The following is a 21,888-nucleotide window of genomic DNA, read 5'->3' on the forward strand; positions in this document are numbered from 1 at the left end:
TTATTTCAGAATTGTTTAATACTTCTAGGGAATGAGCACATGGCTAAGGGGATTGCGCATACTTTTTACACTGAGATTTTTGAGTCAGAGTGACATCCTAGTGTAGATATTTAACATAGAAGTGGGTGTCACAAAGGTCTTCTTTCACTAAGTTTAAGCAGTAAACTCAAATGACTTAAAGTTACTAGTGTATGTTGTATTCTGTAAAAACGAAAACTCCCTTAGAGGCATTGAATATATCTGATATGCTTAAAATTTTGGAACTCAATTACGAATATTAACTTTAAAGTTTATAGGATCTAACTACAAACAATTTAATTGAACTTCTGTGGGTCACTAGATTGTCTTGAGTGGCAGAGTTAAAACTAAAAGTAAAGACTTGTAATTGTCTAGTGCATCTTCTCCTGTGATACTCAGTGTTTTGGGTAATATTAAATCTGTATTCTTGAACTAAAAAGTCTTGGGTGTTTTGAAAAAATTAGTTACAGTTAATGGTAGAAATCTGTGTTAAGTACTTAATATTTTTGAGATTTGAACTTTATGCAAAATTCGTAGTGGTAATGATTGGTCATATTCTACTGGGTGTTTTTATGTTATTGTGTGAATTGTTGCTGCTGAGTGTTACTTGAAATGAGTATACATAATGCATGAACATATATCTGTCATTTGTAATACAAATAAGCTAATTTAATAGAACGTGTATCTAAAATAGTAAAAACATTACTATTATGTTTTAACATATTTCTTAGGAATAATGACAGTAGGCAGCACATAAATTTCACACAAGAGAATGAAAATTCTTGAGGAAATTGTTAAGATTAGGGATGATTATGGCAAAATTAGTGTACGTTTAGTTGACGTAGCTCTTAACATTTTCTGAGTTACATTTAGGTTTTATCAGAAATTTTATATTGTTATTGATGTAAGTGTGCTAGACATCATTAAGCTAACTTAATGATGTGGAGTTCACATGTCTATTGGATACATTGAAAATGGATGCCCTAAGTATTTCTAGTGGTGATCAGACCCAGGTCTTCCACCTTCTCACTTTTTCTCTTTTTGCAAAAGGCCACCATTTTTGTAAATGCCAATTATATTATTTAAAATGTTAAAATATATAGCTTCATTATTGCTTAAAATGTTAATCTACTCTTGCTGGTATGGTACTAACACTTGGCACCTTTTTTTTTTTTTTTTAACCTAGCACATTTGCTTTTAATAAACCATCACTTTCAGGATATGAGCAGATTCAGGTTACAAAGTGAATTTTCTCCTTACTAGTTTGGAATTTGTTTGTTCTTAAATACAGGTATTTTGGCCTCTCCACAGTCTGCACCTGGAAACTTGGACAATAGTAAAAGTGGAGAAATTAAAGGTAATGGAAGTGGAGGAAGCAGAGAAAATAGTACTGTTGACTTCAGCAAGGTAATTCTGTTACTAACTATACATTTTCATAGTCATTTTTACTGAGAAAACTGTAGCAATGTGGCTTTATTAACATTGATTATAATAATTTTTTAATAACTGTGCTTATAAACCTGCATGTGATGCTTATGATATGTTAATTTATGATCAGAAATTGTGAGAAAGGTAACAGTCTCATAACACTTGAATAACATTATATCTTACTAGTGTTAGAAATTCTGAAAAAAGAATATATGAATAATATGGTATTTTCATCTATACCTACCCATAGATATCATGAAACTTCAGTACCTTTTGAATTACAGTCGTTTGTTCTGGAGCTACCACCACTAGAAAGATTAATTCTGGTAATGATGTTATAGCAGTAATGATTCAGCTTTTTCTCGGCTGTAATGTGATCCCAGAATTATTGTCTTATGGTGTCAGTACTTTCTGGAATGTCACTGGGAAACATTGGTGCTTCCCCATGGGTAGGTAAAGGTAAAGGCATGGATTTAAAAACAATTCACCTATCTCAACTATGATTTTGAATTGTGGTAGACGAGTATTTAAATGAAATATAAAAAGAACTTATTTCAAAAGAACAGGACAAAAAACTACAAGTTCAAATTACAATTGAATTTAAAGCCTACTTTGTGAGTACTGCCTCTGAATAATTGATCCCCTGTGGCCATTGTAAATTTTTTTATTGGTATTTACTATAGGATACAATGTCAGACTTTTAATTAAATGTGATTATTTCAAGTAAGATTCATTTTTTAAGCCTTTATCTTATGACGCAAATTCTATAAATCACATTTTGCAGAAAAGGCATTTAAATGATGATTTGCGGTATAGCTTTGCTGAGCTTCATGCTCTAAAATTATAAAAAGCTTTGCCAAAAAAAAGCCTTGCTTATGGGACATTGTACTATTCTAAGTCGATCATATTTTTACTGGTGCACCAATTATTTCAGATGAGTGTAAAGTGTTCAGTAACTAAATTGCAATGAATAAATTACTATAGTTTAAGTTACAGATCTCCTCTAGACATGGCAGATGCCATTTACTTTTGTTCCTCTGTCACAGTTTTCCTTTTTTTACTTGGTCTGTCCTTGTGTACACCTCCTTATCTCCTGTTGGGCAGGAGTCTGCCTCCTGGCACTGTAGTTGTGGCACACTGGGTGTGGGACTCAAGAGGCCCGCTGTAAGTGCTGGTTTTGTTTTAATAGATAGCCCTGTAAGTGGTTGTTTAGTGCCTTGTGTGAAACTGCGTATAAACGAAGAAGTTGCCATACTTTGATATTATGCTCGTAACCTTTTCTTTGTAATTATACACAGACAACTGAATTTGATTATATAGCACTACCATATATCTATACCAATTATGGCTATTTTAGTTTTAAATAAACACAGTTTTTCCCACTTAATGAGAATACTGGGGGATGTCCAGAGTTCTTTAAAATAAAAAGGACTTATAAAAATACATAAAATATAAAGGAACTAATTGATTTCTAAGATTAAACAATAGATAATAATTAAATGAATATTTTTAGCACTGTGTATAATTTCATGGACCACTGTTAGCTTGTGAACTATATTTTTGTCTTTAATAGTTTTTAATGAATACTGCTATATTCATTGAAAATTTTCTCTAGTTTGTATGTTTGGTAATTTAGATCTCTGAAGTAGTAAAGACTATGACAGTAAAACAGTTGGGAGTATTGTTTGGTAGATGTGTTTTGCTTGCTTTTTTGTATTTGTCTTTTGTATTTGTGAGAATTTTGGCATTTTTACATCCTTTAGATCACCAGTTTTGATTAGCAAATAGTAGTCTTAAAAGCATCTTTTCTTTCCTATTTCCCTCTGGTCTTACTAATACCATGCACACTTTATTTTTAATTATTATTTATTTGTCACTAGGTTGATATGAATTTCATGAGAAAAATTCCTTCAGGAGCTGAGGCATCCAATGTTCTGGTGGGAGAAGTGGGTTTTTTGGAAAGACCTATAATTGCGTTTGTGAGACTGGCTCCTGCAGTTCTTCTCTCAGGGCTGACCGAGGTCCCTGTTCCTACAAGGTAAAGAGAGGGTTAATTCCAATTAACATTCTCCCAGAATGTCCAAAATCTAAAACATTTTATTCACTGAAGGAACATGTTGCTTTATGCAGCATAGCACAGGGAGATCGGCTCGGTGCTTTGGGATGACATAGAGGGGTGGGATAGGAAGGATGGGAGGGAGGTTCAAGAGGGAGGGGATATGGGGACATGTGTATGCATGTGGCTGATTCGCTTTGTTGTGCAACAGAAACTAACACGGTATTGTGAAGCAGATCTCCAATAAAGGTCTGTTAAAAAAATTGATAGGGGCTTCCCTGGTGGTGCAGTGGTGGAGAGTCCGCCTGCCGATGCAGGGGACGCGGGTTCGTGCCCCGATCCGGGAGGATCCCACATGCCGCGGAGCGGCTGGGCCCGTGAGCCATGGCCGCTGCGCCTGCGCGTCCGGAGCCTGTGCTCTGCAACGGGAGAGGCCACAACAGTGAGAGGCCCGCGTACCGCAAAAAAAAAAAAAAAAAAAAAAAATTGATAAATTTAAAAACTCAAATTATAAATTTAAAAAAATACATTGGATTTATATTTTTACAAGAAGTGCGGTATCTTGGGAGCCTTGGTTTAAAAAACAGTTCATCATTTTAGACATAGTATGTTCTGTGCAGGCACTGAAGTCAGAGAGAATGGAATTGAATCCTTGCTCGGCCACTTTTTGTGGGACGGTCAAGCCAGACTTCAGTTCTCTAAGCTTTATTTGTAAAATGAGGGTAGCATACCTCACAGGGTTGATTAAATGTAATAATGCCTCTGAATTAGGCAAAATGCTTTGTTCTGACCTGATCAAATCTTCTGTTCAGTATACATTATAAGTAAAAATTAAAATGGGGGTCATATCCTTATGAATTAGCAAGTTGTGTTATAAAGGGTTATCAATTTGTTAGCTACTGATTGTATAAACTTAATTACAAAAATTAAAAATATTTTTTTCTTATTCATATAATAGTAAATAAGAAGAATTAATTGCAGCTTGATTGAAATATATGTGCCAGTTCTTAATAAGCTTTACTGAATTGCATTAATGGTATAGTATTAAGATAAATGAGAAGAATAATTTCATAGATTCACATTTAAACTCTTACAAAGCAGGAAGCTGAATACTTCCAGTTTGGATTATTGTGAATATTAATATTTTACTGTAGTGTGAACAATGATATAACTAAGTAGGAAGTTAAGTAATTTTTATTTAGTCACTGTAAATAAATTAAAATCAAATAATAAGAGGTTTGATGTTAAATTTGGAGTTGTAAATAAAAATGCTTTTCCTTCCAAAGGGATTAGTCCCTTATTTACCACATTAGTGTCTTTATCCAGACTGTAGTTTGAGGGATCATGGATTTCTTGTGCATACTCTTAGCTATTTTATTAAGCCAAAGTAAATACTTAAATGGGATTAGTATTCACTTTACTATTTACTAATTTACTTTTTTTCATCAGTACAGACCAGAAAAAATTGTTTACTCAAAATTCAAAAGGATATCGAAGATGGGAACTTTTAATGTAAAACACCAGTTCCTTAAGTACTTTTTTACTCTAAGGAAGATGAAAAGTAATAACTTGGTAGAAAGTTATTTATGAATGCCTTTCGTAGTTCTGTGATCTGTTTTCATCTGAATAGAGTTCCATCCTCTTTTCAGCCATTGGTGTGTGAGGACGGAAAAGAGGTCTGAGTGTTGTTTCTGTGTTTACATTTGAATGATTTCTTTATGATTCCTAGATTTATGTGTGTATGTTGTTTATGTTTAAATCTGTGTTTTCATGTTTCCTTAGGTTTTTGTTTCTGTTATTGGGTCCTGCAGGCAAGGCGCCACAGTACCACGAAATTGGAAGATCAATAGCCACTCTCATGACGGATGAGGTAATTAAAATGCCCTTTGATATGGACACTGATTAAAAAGCATATAATGCATATTAAATTATAGTTCTCCTTTCATAGTGAAGCTTAAAAAATTGTCCTTGTTTGTCTTTACTATTTTATCTCATATTCACTATTTGCCTTTTGCAAGGTCTTTAGGACCTTTCTGTCAGGGATCAGTGGATACTGTTTGGTTTCCTCCCTCCCCCCCCCCCCACCCAAGTTGAAATTATTGACCATCTTCTTGACATTTTGAAATTTTCTTCATCCTGCATTTCAGGATATTGGTTCTTTGGGTTTTCCTCAGGACTTTGTGTTTTCCCCTTTTTTCTTTATAATTTCTTGCTTTTGCGGACTTCATCTTTGACCATGGCCTGTATTGATCAGGACTTTGTCTCTTTGGTAGAGAGCTTTATAGTCGGGTACTTGTTAGACATCTCTGCTTTGTGTCCCTAAGGCATCTGAAACCCCACATGTCTGAACTGACTTCCTTTCTCTGTTCTGTCTCAGTCAGTAACCAGATTTTACTGATTTTACCTTTTCTGTGTATTTTGCATTTAATCTACCATCTCCTTTCCATCTGCACCATCACTTCTCCCTCCAGCTTAGACTCTTACCTTCTTTTCTTTGGTGACAAAAGTGGATCATATGGGCCTTTCTCTTACAGTATTTTCCTCTGTACTATCAGTAATATGCAGATTTGAATAAATCATTTCCTTGATCCAGATGTATCAATGACATCCTTTTGTATATTTGTTTAAATTTAAAGTCTTTACCATTGTCTTAATAGGGTCTGCCTAATCTAGCCTCTGTATGCTTTTTTTTTTTTTGGAAATTTACATGCTATGACTGAGTGGTCACCTTTTCTCTACCACTTGCTCCGTCCACATCAGCTTCCTTTTTGTTCCTCAGATGTGCTATGCCCATTGCTGCCCCTGGACATTGCTGCTCTTTCCTTTGCCTGAGTGCTCACTCTACCACCTTCACCCCACCCTATGCATGCTTTGTCCCTCATTTCAGACAGATTTCTCCTGTAGTGTTTCCTTCTCTAAGAGACCTTCCTTGGCCACCCAGTTCTTCCCCATCAGCTTCCCTTCCTTTACCCTGCTTTATTTTTTTTTTTTCCCTTTTTTTTATTTTGTGGTACGCGGGCCTCTCACTGTGGTGGCCTCTCCCGTTGCGGAGCACAGGCTGCGGACGCGCAGGCTCAGCGGCCATGGCTCACGGGCCTAGCTGCTCCACGGCATGTGGGATCTTCCCGGAATGGGGCACGAACCCGTGTCCCCTGCATCAGCAGGCGGACTCTCAACCACTGCGCCACCAGGGAAGCCCACCCTGCTTTATTTTTATAGGCACATTTATTATTACCTGCAGTTGTGTATTTATGTAATTACCTGTTTCACTGTCTTTCCCCCTGAGTTCTTGAGTGTAGGGACTTTGCCATATCTGTGTCCATAGTGCTCAGAATTGTGCCTGCCAAATAGTAGGCACTCAGTAAATATAAATGATCAAATTAGTTATTTAAGTAAGATTGTTAGCATACCCATGATTATTCCTTTAGGATAAATGACATTAAAATGTCATAAAAGTAAATGATGTACCTACAGTATTATTTTATTCTGTATTTATTAGTTCCCAAGTAAAATATTCTCTTTTTAAAAATGGTTGTGTATTAACACATCACTGGTTTCTTTTGTTGTTTGTTACTCTTAATTCATCTGGTAATACTAATAGTGGGTTATTTTTTAAAGTTATTAGCGAGAGTGGGAACAAGAGTTAAGGTAATTATGTAGACTTAGTTATGATATCTAAAGTGGATTACTATGTGTAGAATTTTCTTTCAGCTCTACAATCCTTTTACTCAATATGTGTATTTTTCTTTAGATTTTTCATGATGTAGCTTATAAAGCAAAAGACAGAAATGACCTCCTATCTGGAATTGATGAATTTTTAGATCAAGTGACTGTCCTACCTCCAGGAGAGTGGGACCCTTCCATACGCATAGAGCCACCGAAGAGCGTTCCTTCTCAGGTGAGAATCCACACAGTACTTCTTGGTTTATACATTTTCAAAACTCAAAAACTATATGAAGAACTACTCTCAGAGAAGTTGTTCCCCACTGTGTCCTGTTTGCCTTCTTACCCCTGTCCCCACCTCCTGTGGGTCACCATTTGTTATTAGTTTTTTGTTATCCTTCTAGCTTTTATTTAGTACGGGGAAATATGAACATATAGTCTTGTTCTCTCCTCTATCTTACCAGAAGTTAACATCCTATTTGTAGTGTTCTGCACCTTGCTTTTCTCATGTAACAATATTTCCTGGGGATCTGATCATAAGAAATCATAGAAATACTCCTTCTTCCTTTCCTCACAGCTGTGTTTTATTCCAGTATGGATGCACCATAGTTTGTCCTGTTTCTGGTGCAGGTTGTTTTCAATCTTTTGCTATTACAAACCATATCGTAGTGTTCATATTGCCATTTTAGTCTTGTGCAGATGTGTCTGTCTGTAGGATGGATTCATGCGAATAAAATTGCTGGCTCACATGGGGATTTATTTATAATTTTAGCAGATATTACCAGAATCTCCTCTTATCAGGTTGAACTGTTGTGGACTCATTTTGGTGATGAATGAGAATGCCTGTTTCCCTACAGCCTCAATAGCACAGTGTGTTGTCAAACTTTTGGATATTTGTCAGTCTGATAGGTATCATTATCTTACTATATCTGGTATTTTAATGTGGTTTTAATTTGCATTTCTGTAATTAGTGAAGTTGAATATTCCTGAATTTTGCTCATCGCCCTCCATCACTTTTTTTTAACATTTAAATCATTTGTTGATCCTTTTGAATTTATCATGACGTATTATGTAGAGAATGCATGCAATTTGTCTTTTTTCTAAATTGCAGCCTGGTTGTCCCTATTTATTAAAAAGTATTTCTCCACTTGATTGGTGATGTTCTTTATCATTTATTAAATTTCCATATACATTCAGGTCTATTTCTGGAATTTCTTTTCCAGTGGTCTGTCTATTCATGGACCAATTTCACACTTTAATTTCTGAGGCTTTTTGTTATATTTTAATATCTGGTAGGTCTGCATTCATTCTCAACCTCTCTCTTACTCTTGTTTTTCTGAATTTTCTTGGCCATCTTTGTGTATTTATTTTTCACATGAGCTTTAAAATCAGCTTTTTACTTACAGAAATAAAATGTGATTTTAAAAAAATTGTGATGGAAATTAAATTTCTAAATGAACTGAGGGAAAGTTGACATCTTTATAATATTGAATCTATTCAAGAACATGGTACATCTTTCCCCAGTTGTTTTCCTATTTCAAGTCAGTTTTTGTGTCCTTAAAGAATATTATAAAGTTCTCCTTATCTGTGCCTTACACGCTTCTTGGTGAGTGTATTCATAAGTATTTTATCTTTGTTTCTATTATAAATGAGGTCTTTGTTCCATTATATCATCTACTTGTTGCTTTATATATATATGTATTTATATGTATGTATATATACACACACATATATATATTTATGAAGGCTATTGGTTATTGTATATTTCTTTTGTATCCTGCTACCTTTCTTAATGCTTTTATTGTATGTAGTAGTTTTTTAGTCATGTAATCTGCAATAAGAGATAATTTTATCCCTTATTTTGTAATTCTTTATACCTCTAACAAGTTTTCTGTTAATTGTATTGATTAAAATCTCTAATAGTTTTAAGTAGTAGTTGACTTTAAAGGGCATTTCTTAATTTTTTCCTGACTGTAGTCAATATTCCTAATGTTTCTCTCATTAAGTTACTGTCTTTAGTGCCAAAGTACACATTTTATCATGTTAAGAAAGTACCCTAATTTCTGTTTTATTGAAATTTTTAATATAAGTGAATGTTGAATTTTGTCAAAGGGCTTTTTAGCATCTCTGGAGATGATCATATAAATTTTATTTATTGGGCTTCCCTGGTGGTGCAGTGGTTAAGAGTCCGCCTGCTGATGCAGGGGACATGGGTTCATGCCCTGGTCAGGGAAGATCCCACATGCCGCGGAGCGGCTGGGCCCATGAGCCGTGGCCGCTGAGCCTGTGCTCCGCAACGGGAGAGGCCACAACAGTGAGAGGCCCACGTACCACCAAAAAATATATATATATATTTATCAGTTATCATGGTAAATCTCATTAATAGGTTCTTTAATTTGAAAGCACTCTTGCATTGTTGGAATAAGCCAACTTGGGCTTTAAAGTGCCTGTAGTCTTTGTCTAATGTTTTATTTAAGTTATTTGCATCTTCTGTTTGTAAGTGATTGGTATATAGATTTTTGTGCAGTCTTCACGTTTTGGTATCATCATTATACTTGTTTCATAAAAACAAATTTGTAAGTTTTCCTTTTTCTGTGTTCTTTAAACCTTAAGTGGTTTGGAATAATTTGGTTCTGAAAGTTTGAAAGATTTCTTTATTAAAATTTTCTGAGCTTGACTCTTGTGTTGTAGACTTCAACAACTTGCTTATTTCTTCTGTGGAAATTGGTTTGTGTAAGCTTTCTCTTTTTTCTGGAGTCAGTTTTGGTAAACTGTATACCATAGAAAATTACCTATTTTCTGGTGTCGATTTTGGGAAATTATGTTTTTTGGTATATTACCCATTTCATCAAAATTTTTCATTTATTTGCAGAGGGTTGTGTTGTGCAGTCTGTCTCTCTCTTTGTACATATATATATATTTCTTATATATATGTAAAATTTATGAAGTTGCCCCCTTGTCATAACTTTGGTTGTATATTAGCTAATAGTTTATCATATTTTTCCAGTAGAGCAGCTTTTAAAATTTATTTCAGTTCTCCTTTTTAAAAAAGTATATTATGGAGCTTCCCTGGTGGTGCAGTGGTTGGGAGTGCGCCTGCTGATGCAGAGGACGCGGGTTCGTGCCCCGGTCCGGGAGGATCCCACATCCCGCGGAGCGGCTGGGCCCGTGAGCCATGGCCGCTGAGCCTGCGCGTCCGGAGCCTCTGTGCTCCGCAGCGGGAGGGGCCGCAACAGTGAGAGGCCCGCGTACTGCAAAAAAAAAAAAAAGTATATTGTGTTTTGTAACTCGATTTCTGCTTTTAGCAGCTTTATTTTATTCCTTTCACCATCCTTCAAAGATTTTTTTCACATTTCCTGAATTAAATGCTTAATACACTTATTTTTATTCTTCGAATTTTCTTAATGTAAGTGCTTCATTTTCTTGAATGAAGCTTTTGCTGTATCCCATAGATTGTGGTATATAGTATTTTTCTTTAGATTTGTTTTCTAGGAATTCTGTAATTTTGTTTTCCCTTTCCCCTTTGAGCTATGATGTAAGTTAGTTTTAATTTTGACATTTTCTTTTCTTTTTTTTTTTGCGGTATGCGGGCCTCTCACTGCTGTGGCCTCTCCCGTTGCGGAGCGCAGGCTCCGAACGTGCAGGCTCAGTGGCCATGGCTCACGGGCCTAGCCCACTCCGCAGCATGTGGGATCTTCCCGGACCGGGGCACGAACCCGTGTCCCCTGCATTGGCAGGTGGACGCTCAACCACTGCGCCACCAGGGAAGCCCCAATTTTGACATTTTCAAATGGTAATCTTACGATTATAGATAAGTTGTGCTGCTCTATAAATACTGAATATGTGAACCAGGGAATTTAAGTCTTTAGTTGATCCAGAGTCTTTGATCCGGGGGACCTCATAGGATAAACACCACCCCCAACCCTGTCTTTTTCTTTCTCCTCTTCCCTCTCCCTTTCTCTTTGGTCTCCTCTCTCTCCCTCTAGCGGTCTCCCACCCACCCCAACCCAAACCCCGCCACCCACCCCTGCACATGCGCGTGCGCGCGTGCACACACACACACACACACACACTTTTTTTAGTCCAGCAACCTCTGACCTTTGGAGGTAACAAATTAAAAGCTCACTCTGGTGAGGAGGAGATCTTTTATCACGAGAATAATACTCTTGAATTTGTAATAAAACTTAATTGGATGGGAGGGAGGGAGACGCAAGAGGGAAGACATATGGGGGCGTGTGTGTATGTATAGCTGATTCACTTTGTTGTAAATCAGAAACTAACACACCATTGTAAGGCAATTATGCCCCAATAAATATTTTAAAAAAAAAAAAAAAAAAAAAAAAAAAAACTTAATTGGAAATTGATTTTTATGAAAATTTGTTTAATAACTCTTGTGCTACTTATGTCTTAAGGGAAGTATTTTAAAAAGAAAAAAAATGGCATTTACTCTTAATGTAAAGTGTATTTTTTCTATAGTTAACATGAGTAAGATTTAAAAAATTCTAGTTGGAGAGATGCTTTATTGGATATTTCTGCTTCTGTTGCTGAGTAGTAATTTGAAATGGGGTGTGTGGGTGTTTTATAGTTTATCTGATATTAGAATATAAAGCAGAAGAAAACAATATAAATTTGAAATATTAATAGAGACAAATTTTAGATTCTATTTCAAAGTGCAGTTTCTTTAAAGTGGAAGTTTACATTAGGAAGCATTTTTTCTAGGAGTACTGGTTAGATATATAATCAGTATGAGATCTCATGTTCCCTCTAATTGAAGATGCCTTCTCAGCTTCCTTAAAACAATTCTGAAAATGTGTTTTTTGTGAAATGCAGGAAAAGAGAAAGATTCCTGTATTTCCCAATGGATCTGCCCCCACCTCGGGTGAGACCCCTAAAGAGGCCCCACACCATGCTGGGCCTGAGCTACAGAGGACTGGACGGTGGGTACAGATACTGATACAGTGTGGGTGTCTTTTAGGGGCTAGAGATTGATTTGATGGAAAAGGCATAAGCATTCTTTTTCTTTGCAAATATTTGGAAAGTAATTTTGTACAGTAGTTTTTCCATATTTTAAAAAATGTGTATTATTTTATAGGTATATAATGTTAAGGATAATTAATATGCATTTTAAAGTAGTTTACTAGACTATATTGGGTTCTGTATACCAGGATTTAATTTAAAATGAAAATATTATGCAGCATATGTTAAGAGTATTGTAGTTCTATAGTAGGTTAATTTAACTGCCTGTACAGAAGGTTCTTGAGGAAAGTGTGGTGTCCTATTGCCATTCTCATATGAAGTTAGAGAATTATGGGAACAGAGAGGAATAGTAACCAATGTGTCGTGTGTGTGCATAGATGTAAAACTCTTCCATGAGCAGTACATCATGAGGTGATGTAAAATTCGACAGACAAGCATAATTAAACCGTAGTAATAGTCTCTGGAAACCTAGTTAGAAAAATTGTTGCAGAAGTTAATTTTTGGAATAAAGAACAGAAATATTACCGGTGCAAACATTGTCTTAAAATATTTTATAGAGGTAGAAAATGATATGGTATTACCATTGTGTAGAAAAAAGCATGTGGATGTTGATACTGTTTTATCCATTGGTGGTCCCTATAGAACTAAAGATCTTGAAGCTTAAATATTTGTTTAAAAAACCAGGATAGCTTATACAGGATATCTTAATTCATTGATTAAGATAGTAGTCTCTGAGTATAATAGAGTAAGACTCTGTCCCCATGCGAAAGGTGCTCATTTAAGTTATTATTATTATTACTTCTTCAGACTTAAAACTGAGGTAGGGTTAGTCACTGAGGAGTACCAAGCCAGACCCCCAGTGACCTCATGTTACCCGAGAGTCTCATATAAATGATTGATTTGATGATATACTTTCATTTTCTAGATTATCATTGGCACCATTTTTATTGCAAGTTGGCACCTTTTTTTTACAGTTTTCTCAGTCCCCTTGCTGTCATATTATTTATAGGATAACTTCTTCCAGGTGTCAATGTATGTTTAGGCTTTATTTCAGTATTAACTTTGGAAAAAGCTAGAATGGTAAAGCTTGAAACATCTAAAGCATTTGAAAGCATAAGATTAATTTGTTTGGTGTATTTTTCTGCAGTAGGGATTTGAATGATATTTTATGAGTCACAAAATCTTTTTAAATTACTGATTTATCACCGGTATTTATTGAGTACCTACTATTTCCCAGGCAGTGTTCTAGACACTGGAGATAATGGCAGTGAATAAGAAAAGGTCCCTGCCCCTCACAGAGCTTATATTGTAGTGGAATGCTTTCAAGTTAGATGTATCCAAAAGTCTGATTTTAAAAAACACTGAAATGATAAGTCATTGAAATGATTTGATATGCAAATATAGATTTTAAATTTACTAACTAAAACCTCTTAGTTTTATTAATATGCACACTGGTTTGACTACATATACAGTAAATTACATACACTGAAATAGTTTTTAGGCTTTTTTCTAGACCAGAAGTATTTATGTGTTTGAAGTACTAAAATTTTAAAACTAAAATTATTTAATTCACTACTGAGTGGGCGTGAGCATACTACATTCATATTAAAGGGTATTTGGGGACTTACGATTATATTATAATTGCATTCCTGGTATTTCTGACACTTGCCTTTAAGATTTATAATATAAATAATGATTAATAGCATTGCTTATGCACATTTTCATGAATGGGTTGTTAGGTTTTATTTATTTTTATTATGTATTTCCTTGCACATTTGTGTTTGATATCTATTGCATTTACTCATATAGTCATTTGCCTGTAGTCTTTTCAGTATATAGTCCATATGATACAGATGTTTGTGTCTCTTTTAACTTAGTGAGGTCTGCCTTTCCACTCACTATCAGTGGATTAGATTAAATGAGTTTGTCTTCTATAATTTATACCATTATTTAAATAGGATATTGATTTTTGTTGACAAAACGCTAGGCACCAGCAGTTTTATGTAGCCCATAGTTTTAGTTTGAACTAGCCAGAATCCTCTAGTGTACAGTTTGACGAGTTTCATCTCACCTATTTAGGCTTTTTGGTGGTTTGATACTTGACATCAAAAGGAAAGCACCTTTTTTCTTGAGTGACTTCAAGGATGCATTAAGTCTGCAGTGCCTGGCCTCGATTCTTTTCCTATACTGTGCCTGTATGTCTCCTGTAATCACTTTTGGAGGGCTGCTTGGAGAAGCTACAGAAGGCAGAATAGTGAGTACAAAGATTGGTAGTGGCCAGGCTCTTAGCTCTTCAGAGGCAAGTGTCTGTGTGCATTTGTCTCACTATTCATACTTTTATTTGAAGAGTCTACCCACAGCATGATTAACCTGTCCCAAAGCAGACTTCCCCCAAAGGTAATTGCAATGGAAAACATGGGGAAGCCATTTGAACAGGAGAAGATGCACAGTTGAGGTAAAAAAAAAAAAAAGAAAGAAAGAAAGAAAAAAGTTTGTCATGGCTTGCTGGATGAATGGTTTTATAAATTGAGTAAAAGGCTTGTATTGTCTTTGTGGGGGGAGTGGGTGGGAGGAGACAGATCAATTGAACTGATTCTGGGTGGGTCATGGGTGGGAGAATTTATCCGTGGGGTCACTTTGTATCCTTTAAGGCATCATAGGATTAGTTAGAGCCATATGATTAACATTAACTAATCCACCCTGGCAGGTCCCCTGGGCTAGACTATTTGGAAGAAGGGAGCATAATTCTGGACAAATGATGGATTTTTGAAGTGGTGTTTAATTTTGCTGTTATTAAATTTGTGTGAACGTTGCCAAAGTGTTAATTGGAAAGTATAACTGAAAACTGCATCTATATTTTGATATGACTAGAATGAAAGTTTTTATGTTTTTTGTTCTTGGTGATACTGTATTGGGGCTGTGGGGGCTTGATATCGGAACAGCATCTCGTGCTTCGTGAAATTTGGAAAGACTTTTTTGTTGCTGTTTATATACATTTTAGTGGCGTTTAAATGAGACAGTTTGTGATTCCTAAGTATATTTTGTTTAATGATATTTACTGTTTGGAGAAAATTTATTTTTTACAGATAAAAGGTTAAAAACCAACCAATTCTAAGTAGTAATAATTGTTCAATTAAAGTATTTCATGAGCTGAACATGAGATAAACCTGACAACTGAAATTTCCTTTCAACTCAATTTATTTTTGATTATTTAGATTCTTTTCTATTATTCTTTTATATTATTATAGCAAAATAGATATTTTTAGTAAGTTTCTTTATGTGCTGTCACAAGTTGTACATGTAACTCTGCTGGTCCCTGAGGAAGTGTGTCTTGTCTGTTACCATCATGGAAATACTGTTTCTTTCCTCTTGGACTGTCACTCACTGCCTGCCCGTCTCATCCTGCTGTTTAATACCCTGTGCATGTGATAGAGCTTTAGGCACTAGAGGAACATAGACAAGGGTAAGACATGGGCATGTGTCATCTATCCTCAGGGTCCTAACCTAGGAGAAAAAGATAGGATAGTATATATGTAGTTACTATGTCGTGGTGTTCTGTGCCACACATGAGTGAGATAAAGGAAGAGCTGTAGGAGTTGTAATAATTTAGAATAGAGAAATCAGAAATATTATGGAGGGAAATGATATGGAGATGATGCGTTTATTTTCAGCTGCCTTATTGGAACTTCAGGTAGAAATGGAGACATTAGGAGGTGAAGTTCCAGAATTTATAGAGTGGTAAGAAAGAAATATGAAAATTGGGAAACTGAAAATAAATGAGGTTAACAATGTAAAGGGAGAGAAGGAGAGGAAAAAAGTGTGGGAAGTTATCCCCATTTATGAAATGGAGGAAGGATGAGAATGAGGAGAAAAATGGCCCAGAGAATTAGACACAGGCACAATCAGAGCTCTGAAAGAGGAGTCAGGATGATGTAATTTTGTAAAAACCAAAATAGAGGTGTAGAGAAGGAGGAAGATCAGCAGGGATTGTTCAGTGCCTTACAGTGGAGAGGTGTATGGGGGAGATTAGGGGAGGGCTTCTGGTGGGTAAAATGGAAGCTTTTGAATGTGGGTTAGTTAGGGCAGTATAGGGAGGGCTGTGATTTCTTTAGGGAAAGACAGGTTTTAGTTTGGGAATGAACATAGAAACAGTTTAAAAATTGGGAAAAAGTAGGTCTGGGTAAAAGAACCTAGTAAATGTGGCAATGAGGGGTTTGGGGAATGGTGAAAAGAAGGTCTTCACCTGGAAGTTTCTGCTCTTTCAACACAACATTGAGGAGGGAAAGTAATTTTGCGCCCAACTGCCTTCCCCACCCCACTAGCATTTCTTTATTTGCCATCTCCTTGTTTCTCTGCTCAATTTTTTGCTTTCTATTTCTAGATGTTGTTTAGACATTTTTTCCTTTGATTTGAACTCTAAATTCATTCCTAAATATACATATTATAATTGAACTAAGGAGTTTATAATAGCTTAGTAGTGTCTTCCAGGACAATCTCTTGTTTGTCTGTGGGCAAGAAAACAAATGTATCTCATACAATTCATAAATATATTATTAATATGAACACTTATTCATTTTGCCAAAAGTCTAGTTTGTATGTGGGTTTGATCCTATTTTTATACTAATAATTGAATGTTACTTTTACTACATACTATTCTTATGTTGTGATTTTGATTTTGGAACATGCTCTTATTACTGATGATGATAATTGCTACCATTTATTGAGTGCATTCCATATGCCAGACAGTGTGCTTGCTAGTGTTTTCAGAAACACTGCTTCTTTAAGTTCTCCTGGCTATCATCACCCACATTTAAAAATGAGAAAAGTTGGGCTGGACAGGTCTGAGATACTGCCATGGTTTAGCATCTGGTGGGAAGCGGTCTTCTACTTCAGATCTGGTTCTGAAGCCCTGCTCTCTGCATGCTGCTGGGCTGCCTCTCAAGTTCCAAGAGGCTTGTTTCTCACGAGAGTCTTGTCTTTGCTTTACTGATGATGGGCTTTTCCTTTCTTAATTGTATATCCCAGTTGACCTCGATGTTTGTGAATGGTAAACCATTTTCTTTCTGACCCCTCCCCTCTGTCAAGTGTCATAGCCTATATGCCTTAGCAACTGATAACCTAATCAGTTAGGATGTAATGTTGGTAGTGAAACAAAATTGGCCTACTAGCTTTGATTTAAGATTTCTATGAGTCTTTCATTTTATCATTTTTACCAAACTTTAATAATAATATTTCCTCATGTATGGTTTCCAGGAGTTTTTTAAGGAGATTTTTCATCTATTATTTATGTTAAGCATTTCATGTTTTATATATGTTGGTTAAGCCCATCATATTAGATTAATTTCTTTAAAATGTATGGGAAATTGCACTTCAGAAACAAGTTTGAGAATGATAGTTTCAAATTTGAGCATGCTAATTTCTTATTCATCTACTTGAAGGAGTCTTTTTTTTTGTAGCACACCACATCGAGCATTTAGTATGTTTTTTATTTTCTTAAATGAACTATTTCAGACATGCAAAAATATTCAAAATAATGTATACATCTTTGTACTCACCATAGGCTTAAGAAGTAAAACATGTATAGATAGGGTTGGAGCCTCTGTGTCCATCTTCCATTTACCCCTTTTTCCTTACCTCCCATAGTATTGAGTTTCAAATTAGGGTTGATTATAAAAGTTCACCTTTAATATGCTAAAACAAAACAATTTTCCCATGTATTTAAAATATATTTGTAATTTTCCATATTTAAAATGTAAATTTGAGATTTAAAGTTGCATTTGCTTTATTTTTTTAACCACTTGATTAATATTTTTATTTTCCAGGTATCTTATGTATATGTATTATAGTAGGTTAGAGATACATTTATGATGTATTACCTTTATTCATTTCTTTTTTCCTTAAACAGAGTGCAATAGAGTCTCTTTTTGGAGCATCATTAACTGGGATTGCCTATTCGTTGTTTGCTGGGCAACCTCTAACAATATTGGGGAGCACAGGTCCAGTTTTAGTGTTTGAAAAAATTTTATTTAAATTCTGCAGGTATGTAATAGTTACCTACTTGTCACATTTGTTTATGTATGTTTATAATTATATATTATTGTTACTAACTTTAGTTAAAAGTACATTGTATATTTAATAGCTGAAAAAAGAGGATCTGATGAGTATGCATATTTTCAATATTTTGGGGCTACTGTGTGGTCAACCCTACTCTGGCTCCTACTCTCATCCCCAGTCACCTTGAATTTAAAATCAATGGATTTGAATGCTGATAAGCAAATCACTTGAGGGACAGTAAAAGTCCTTTGTGTTAGCAAATTTCAACCTAGTAAGAAGGTAGTTAATCTGAATTATTTATTATACGGTATGTTGGTCTTCTAAAGGAAGTTTAGAAAGCAGTGGATCTCGAAGGCTCACGCTGACTTTACCCAGCAGGCCTGTGTCACAGAGGGAGCTGCAGCTCACAGTGTGGGGTTAGTGCAGATTACTGGAGCTGGTAACCTCGGAATTTGACATGGCAGTACTATTCCTTTTGTGAGATAAATGCAGTTGAATATTTTAGTCTGAAACAACTTGATGCTGTTAAATGTTTGATTCACTAATTTCTCTTGTTTGGATTCTTTTGCCACTGGACAAGCTGATTCTGATTCTGATCTGGCACAGTACACACATAAATAGAGAATGTAGTGGCCTCAAGTGTTTTAGACTCACTGGTAGTAATTTCTTATTTGAAATTGAATTGGAAAATGAAGTCACTGTGGTGATACTGGTGGTAGAGGAGCTGGTGGTGGTGGGGCTGGGGCGTGGCTGCCGTGTTGACACTGGAGCATCTGGGTCTTCAGAGCGAGCGACATACATCCACTTGTTCTACAGGCTGCTTATCTGTCATTTACTCCTCATAACTGATTTCTAAAGTGAGGTCTTTGTTTTTAAAATATTTATTGCCTAGTAGATTTTCACTGTAAACCTTTTGTATAAGTAAAATATAATCATTAAGTCTACTAATAAGAAGCTAGTCTTCAGTTGAAGCAGAAAAACACATAGAGCTTTCTTTAGTCATTATTTTGTTATTCTGTAATGTGTTCTCTTTTAGAAATCTTAAGCTTTTATACTGTTCTTATTGTTTGTTATGAAAATTTTAAGTACCAATACTGTTTGGCATGTATATGTTGATCATGTCCACATTTTTCTTTCTAAACAGAGATTATCACCTTTCCTATCTGTCTTTGAGAACCAGTATAGGTCTGTGGACTTCTTTCTTGTGCATTGTTTTGGTTGCGACAGATGCAAGCAGCCTTGTGTGTTACATCACCCGGTTCACTGAGGAGGCTTTCGCAGCTCTCATTTGCATCATATTCATCTATGAGGCTTTGGAGAAGCTCTTTCATTTAGGAGAAATATATGCATTTAATATGCACAACAATTTAGATGAACTGACCAGCTACTCGTAAGTGTTTCTGTTTCCCCTAATAGTAAATGTATTTTTGCAGAGGTGTCTGAGCAAAAGAAAATGGATTTTTTGCAATGTGATGCTCACTGTATATCTAGCTATAACTACCCAACTAGCAGTACGGAGGTTGACTTGTTTGTTACAGATGAGATCTTACCAAAGCACACAGTGGATGTAAACGCGGTTGAACAAATTCAGTCATTTTTATTCACTGAAACAATTTGTCCAAGTGTGTGTATTTTTGGTTTTATGTGTAAATTGGATTGGCCAATTTAAATTCAGTTGTTTGGCAACTAACCACCATATATTTATATATTCTTCATGTTTTGCATTTTCATTAACGTTTATGAAACTTGATCATTTCTATTGGAAGTTATTTTAAAGTGTAATTTCAGTGCAGTGTTGTATGTTGTTTAGTGGATTATTTTCTTTGTGAAAAGAAAAGCATGAAATGAAAATATTTTAGGACTCTAGAATAAAATAGGATTTGAAAAGTAATTATAATAGTTACAAAGGGTTGGCAAACTTGTTTAAACTTGAAAAAGGTTATTAAAATTAGACATACCGAGGTAGATGCCTGTATTTGCTGTCTTGAGCACAGTTGGTATGAGCATGAGCCTGCATTTGATTAACTTACATGGAGGAACGTGGTTACCAAAAGCCTTCCTTCCTCCTGCCCCCCTCGGCCCCAGTCCCTCACTTCACACCCCTCCTCCTCTCGCTGTCCTCACACACTCTCGACTTTGATGCACAGAGGAGGGAGGGATGTGAAACTTCCTATAAGACATTGACCTATTTGAAAATATTAGTGACACTTTGATGCCAAGTCTATTTTGTGTCGTTTTCTTTGCTCTTAAACTAGTTAATTTTTTAAATGTTATTTGTCGTCTTCTCTCTTTCCCTGCTACTTTGATCTTTAAAAAGCATGGTTTTTATAGCTAGTGCCAACCAGTTAGAACACTGTTTCCTACATGTGAACATCATTTGTTCAGCTAACATTCTGTGACCAGGCACTGTGTTAGGAATGTTGAGTAATATATTCATGTCAGTGTTCGCCATTCATATCGTAGCCCCTTTTGTATATGAAGAAACTGAGGCTCGTGGAGGTTAAGACTTGACTTGGGTCAAACAGCTAGTAAATGATAGAGACTCAGTTGAATCCAAAGTCCAGCCACCTGCCTTTTCTCAAACAGCTCATAATCCAATTGAGAATATTCTTGTTTGTTTCTTTTCATTTTTAAATCCATATTTAGAGATTTCTTTGCTTATGTATGTGTTTCTAGCTTTTTCAGGCAGGTGAGATAGTTTTGGATATGAACTGAACTCTCTGATTGCTTTGACTCTCCTAGTCCTGTCCTGAAAAACTATGTTTTACCTATTACTTTAAGGATGGATCTTAAGATGAGTAAAGGATGAGCATGAGCAGGTAGGGCTAGAATTAGTAGGAGTATAACTTATACTGGTTCCCAGTGCATGTTGTGTGTATGTAGATGGGAAGGCGGCAGCGGCTCCTGTGGAGATAAGTGGTAAGATTTAGTGGAGGCTGACCGTGTTAAACATGGTGGTGTCTTCTCAGATTTTTAAAGAAAATAGTACTGCCCCAAGGGATATATCTAACCAGTTTCATTAAGTAAACATTTTATTGGTATTTCTATTAGCTTTGTTATATTTATATAAGCCAAACTTTATTCCATTCCATTGTTTCTGATATTTTCACTTTTTAGTCTCCATGCTTTGCAACATGGAAAAAAGTTAAGAAGTTAAAAGCTACTCCATTGTGTGACTGATTTAATAAAATGTAAACATGAAATGCAGAATGGTAAAAACTACCCAATTCTGATTTCTCAGGTGTGTATGTGTTGAGCCTTCTAACCCTGGCAATGAAACTCTGAAGGTGTGGGAGGAAAGGAATGTAACGGCACACAACATTCCCTGGGGGAACCTCACTGTCTCTGTGAGTATATGTGAAGCGAAGGCTGGTGCAAACAGTAACCTTGTTATTTAGCTTTTCCTTAGTAAACCTAAATTTCCTTCTTGATTGATGGATATCATATGTTTTCAGAATATAGAGTTGTGTTGACCAAATAGAAGTTACCACATTTTTATTTATCATGTACTGAAGTGTATAGGTTGAAAAGAATGAAGCTGGTAGGAAGGGAGATCAAGATGGACTATATTTGGCTTCCAAGATATTAATTATTAAAAAGATGTGAATAATCTTCTGGTTTCTAATTCCTTTTGGATTCATAAGTTCATAGGCCTGTGGTTGCTGGTCCTCAAGTCGACAGTTCCAGCAGCT

General features: G+C 35.6%; 1 protein-coding gene across 5 annotated transcripts in view; it reads left to right on the forward strand.

Annotated features, from left to right (window-relative positions):
• Positions 1 to 21,888, forward strand: part of SLC4A7 (solute carrier family 4 member 7) — a 133,400-nt gene that overhangs the window by 76,851 nt on the left and 34,661 nt on the right. For 4 of the 5 annotated variants that reach the window (XM_032647508.1, XM_032647511.1, XM_032647510.1 and 1 more), the window contains 9 exons: positions 1,310 to 1,425; positions 3,327 to 3,484; positions 5,285 to 5,372; positions 7,254 to 7,400; positions 11,996 to 12,102; positions 14,222 to 14,396; positions 18,048 to 18,181; positions 19,341 to 19,586; positions 21,438 to 21,543. In XM_032647508.1, coding sequence (XP_032503399.1) covers positions 1,310 to 1,425; positions 3,327 to 3,484; positions 5,285 to 5,372; positions 7,254 to 7,400; positions 11,996 to 12,102; positions 14,222 to 14,396; positions 18,048 to 18,181; positions 19,341 to 19,586; positions 21,438 to 21,543 — 1,277 coding nt within the window. The remainder of the gene's footprint in view (positions 1 to 1,309; positions 1,426 to 3,326; positions 3,485 to 5,284; positions 5,373 to 7,253; positions 7,401 to 11,995; positions 12,103 to 14,221; positions 14,397 to 18,047; positions 18,182 to 19,340; positions 19,587 to 21,437; positions 21,544 to 21,888) is intronic. The other variant, XM_032647509.1, reaches the window with a different exon arrangement.

This window comes from Phocoena sinus, chromosome 11, assembly GCF_008692025.1.
Source record: "Phocoena sinus isolate mPhoSin1 chromosome 11, mPhoSin1.pri, whole genome shotgun sequence".
In the NCBI taxonomy this organism is placed as follows: Eukaryota; Metazoa; Chordata; class Mammalia; order Artiodactyla; family Phocoenidae; genus Phocoena; species Phocoena sinus.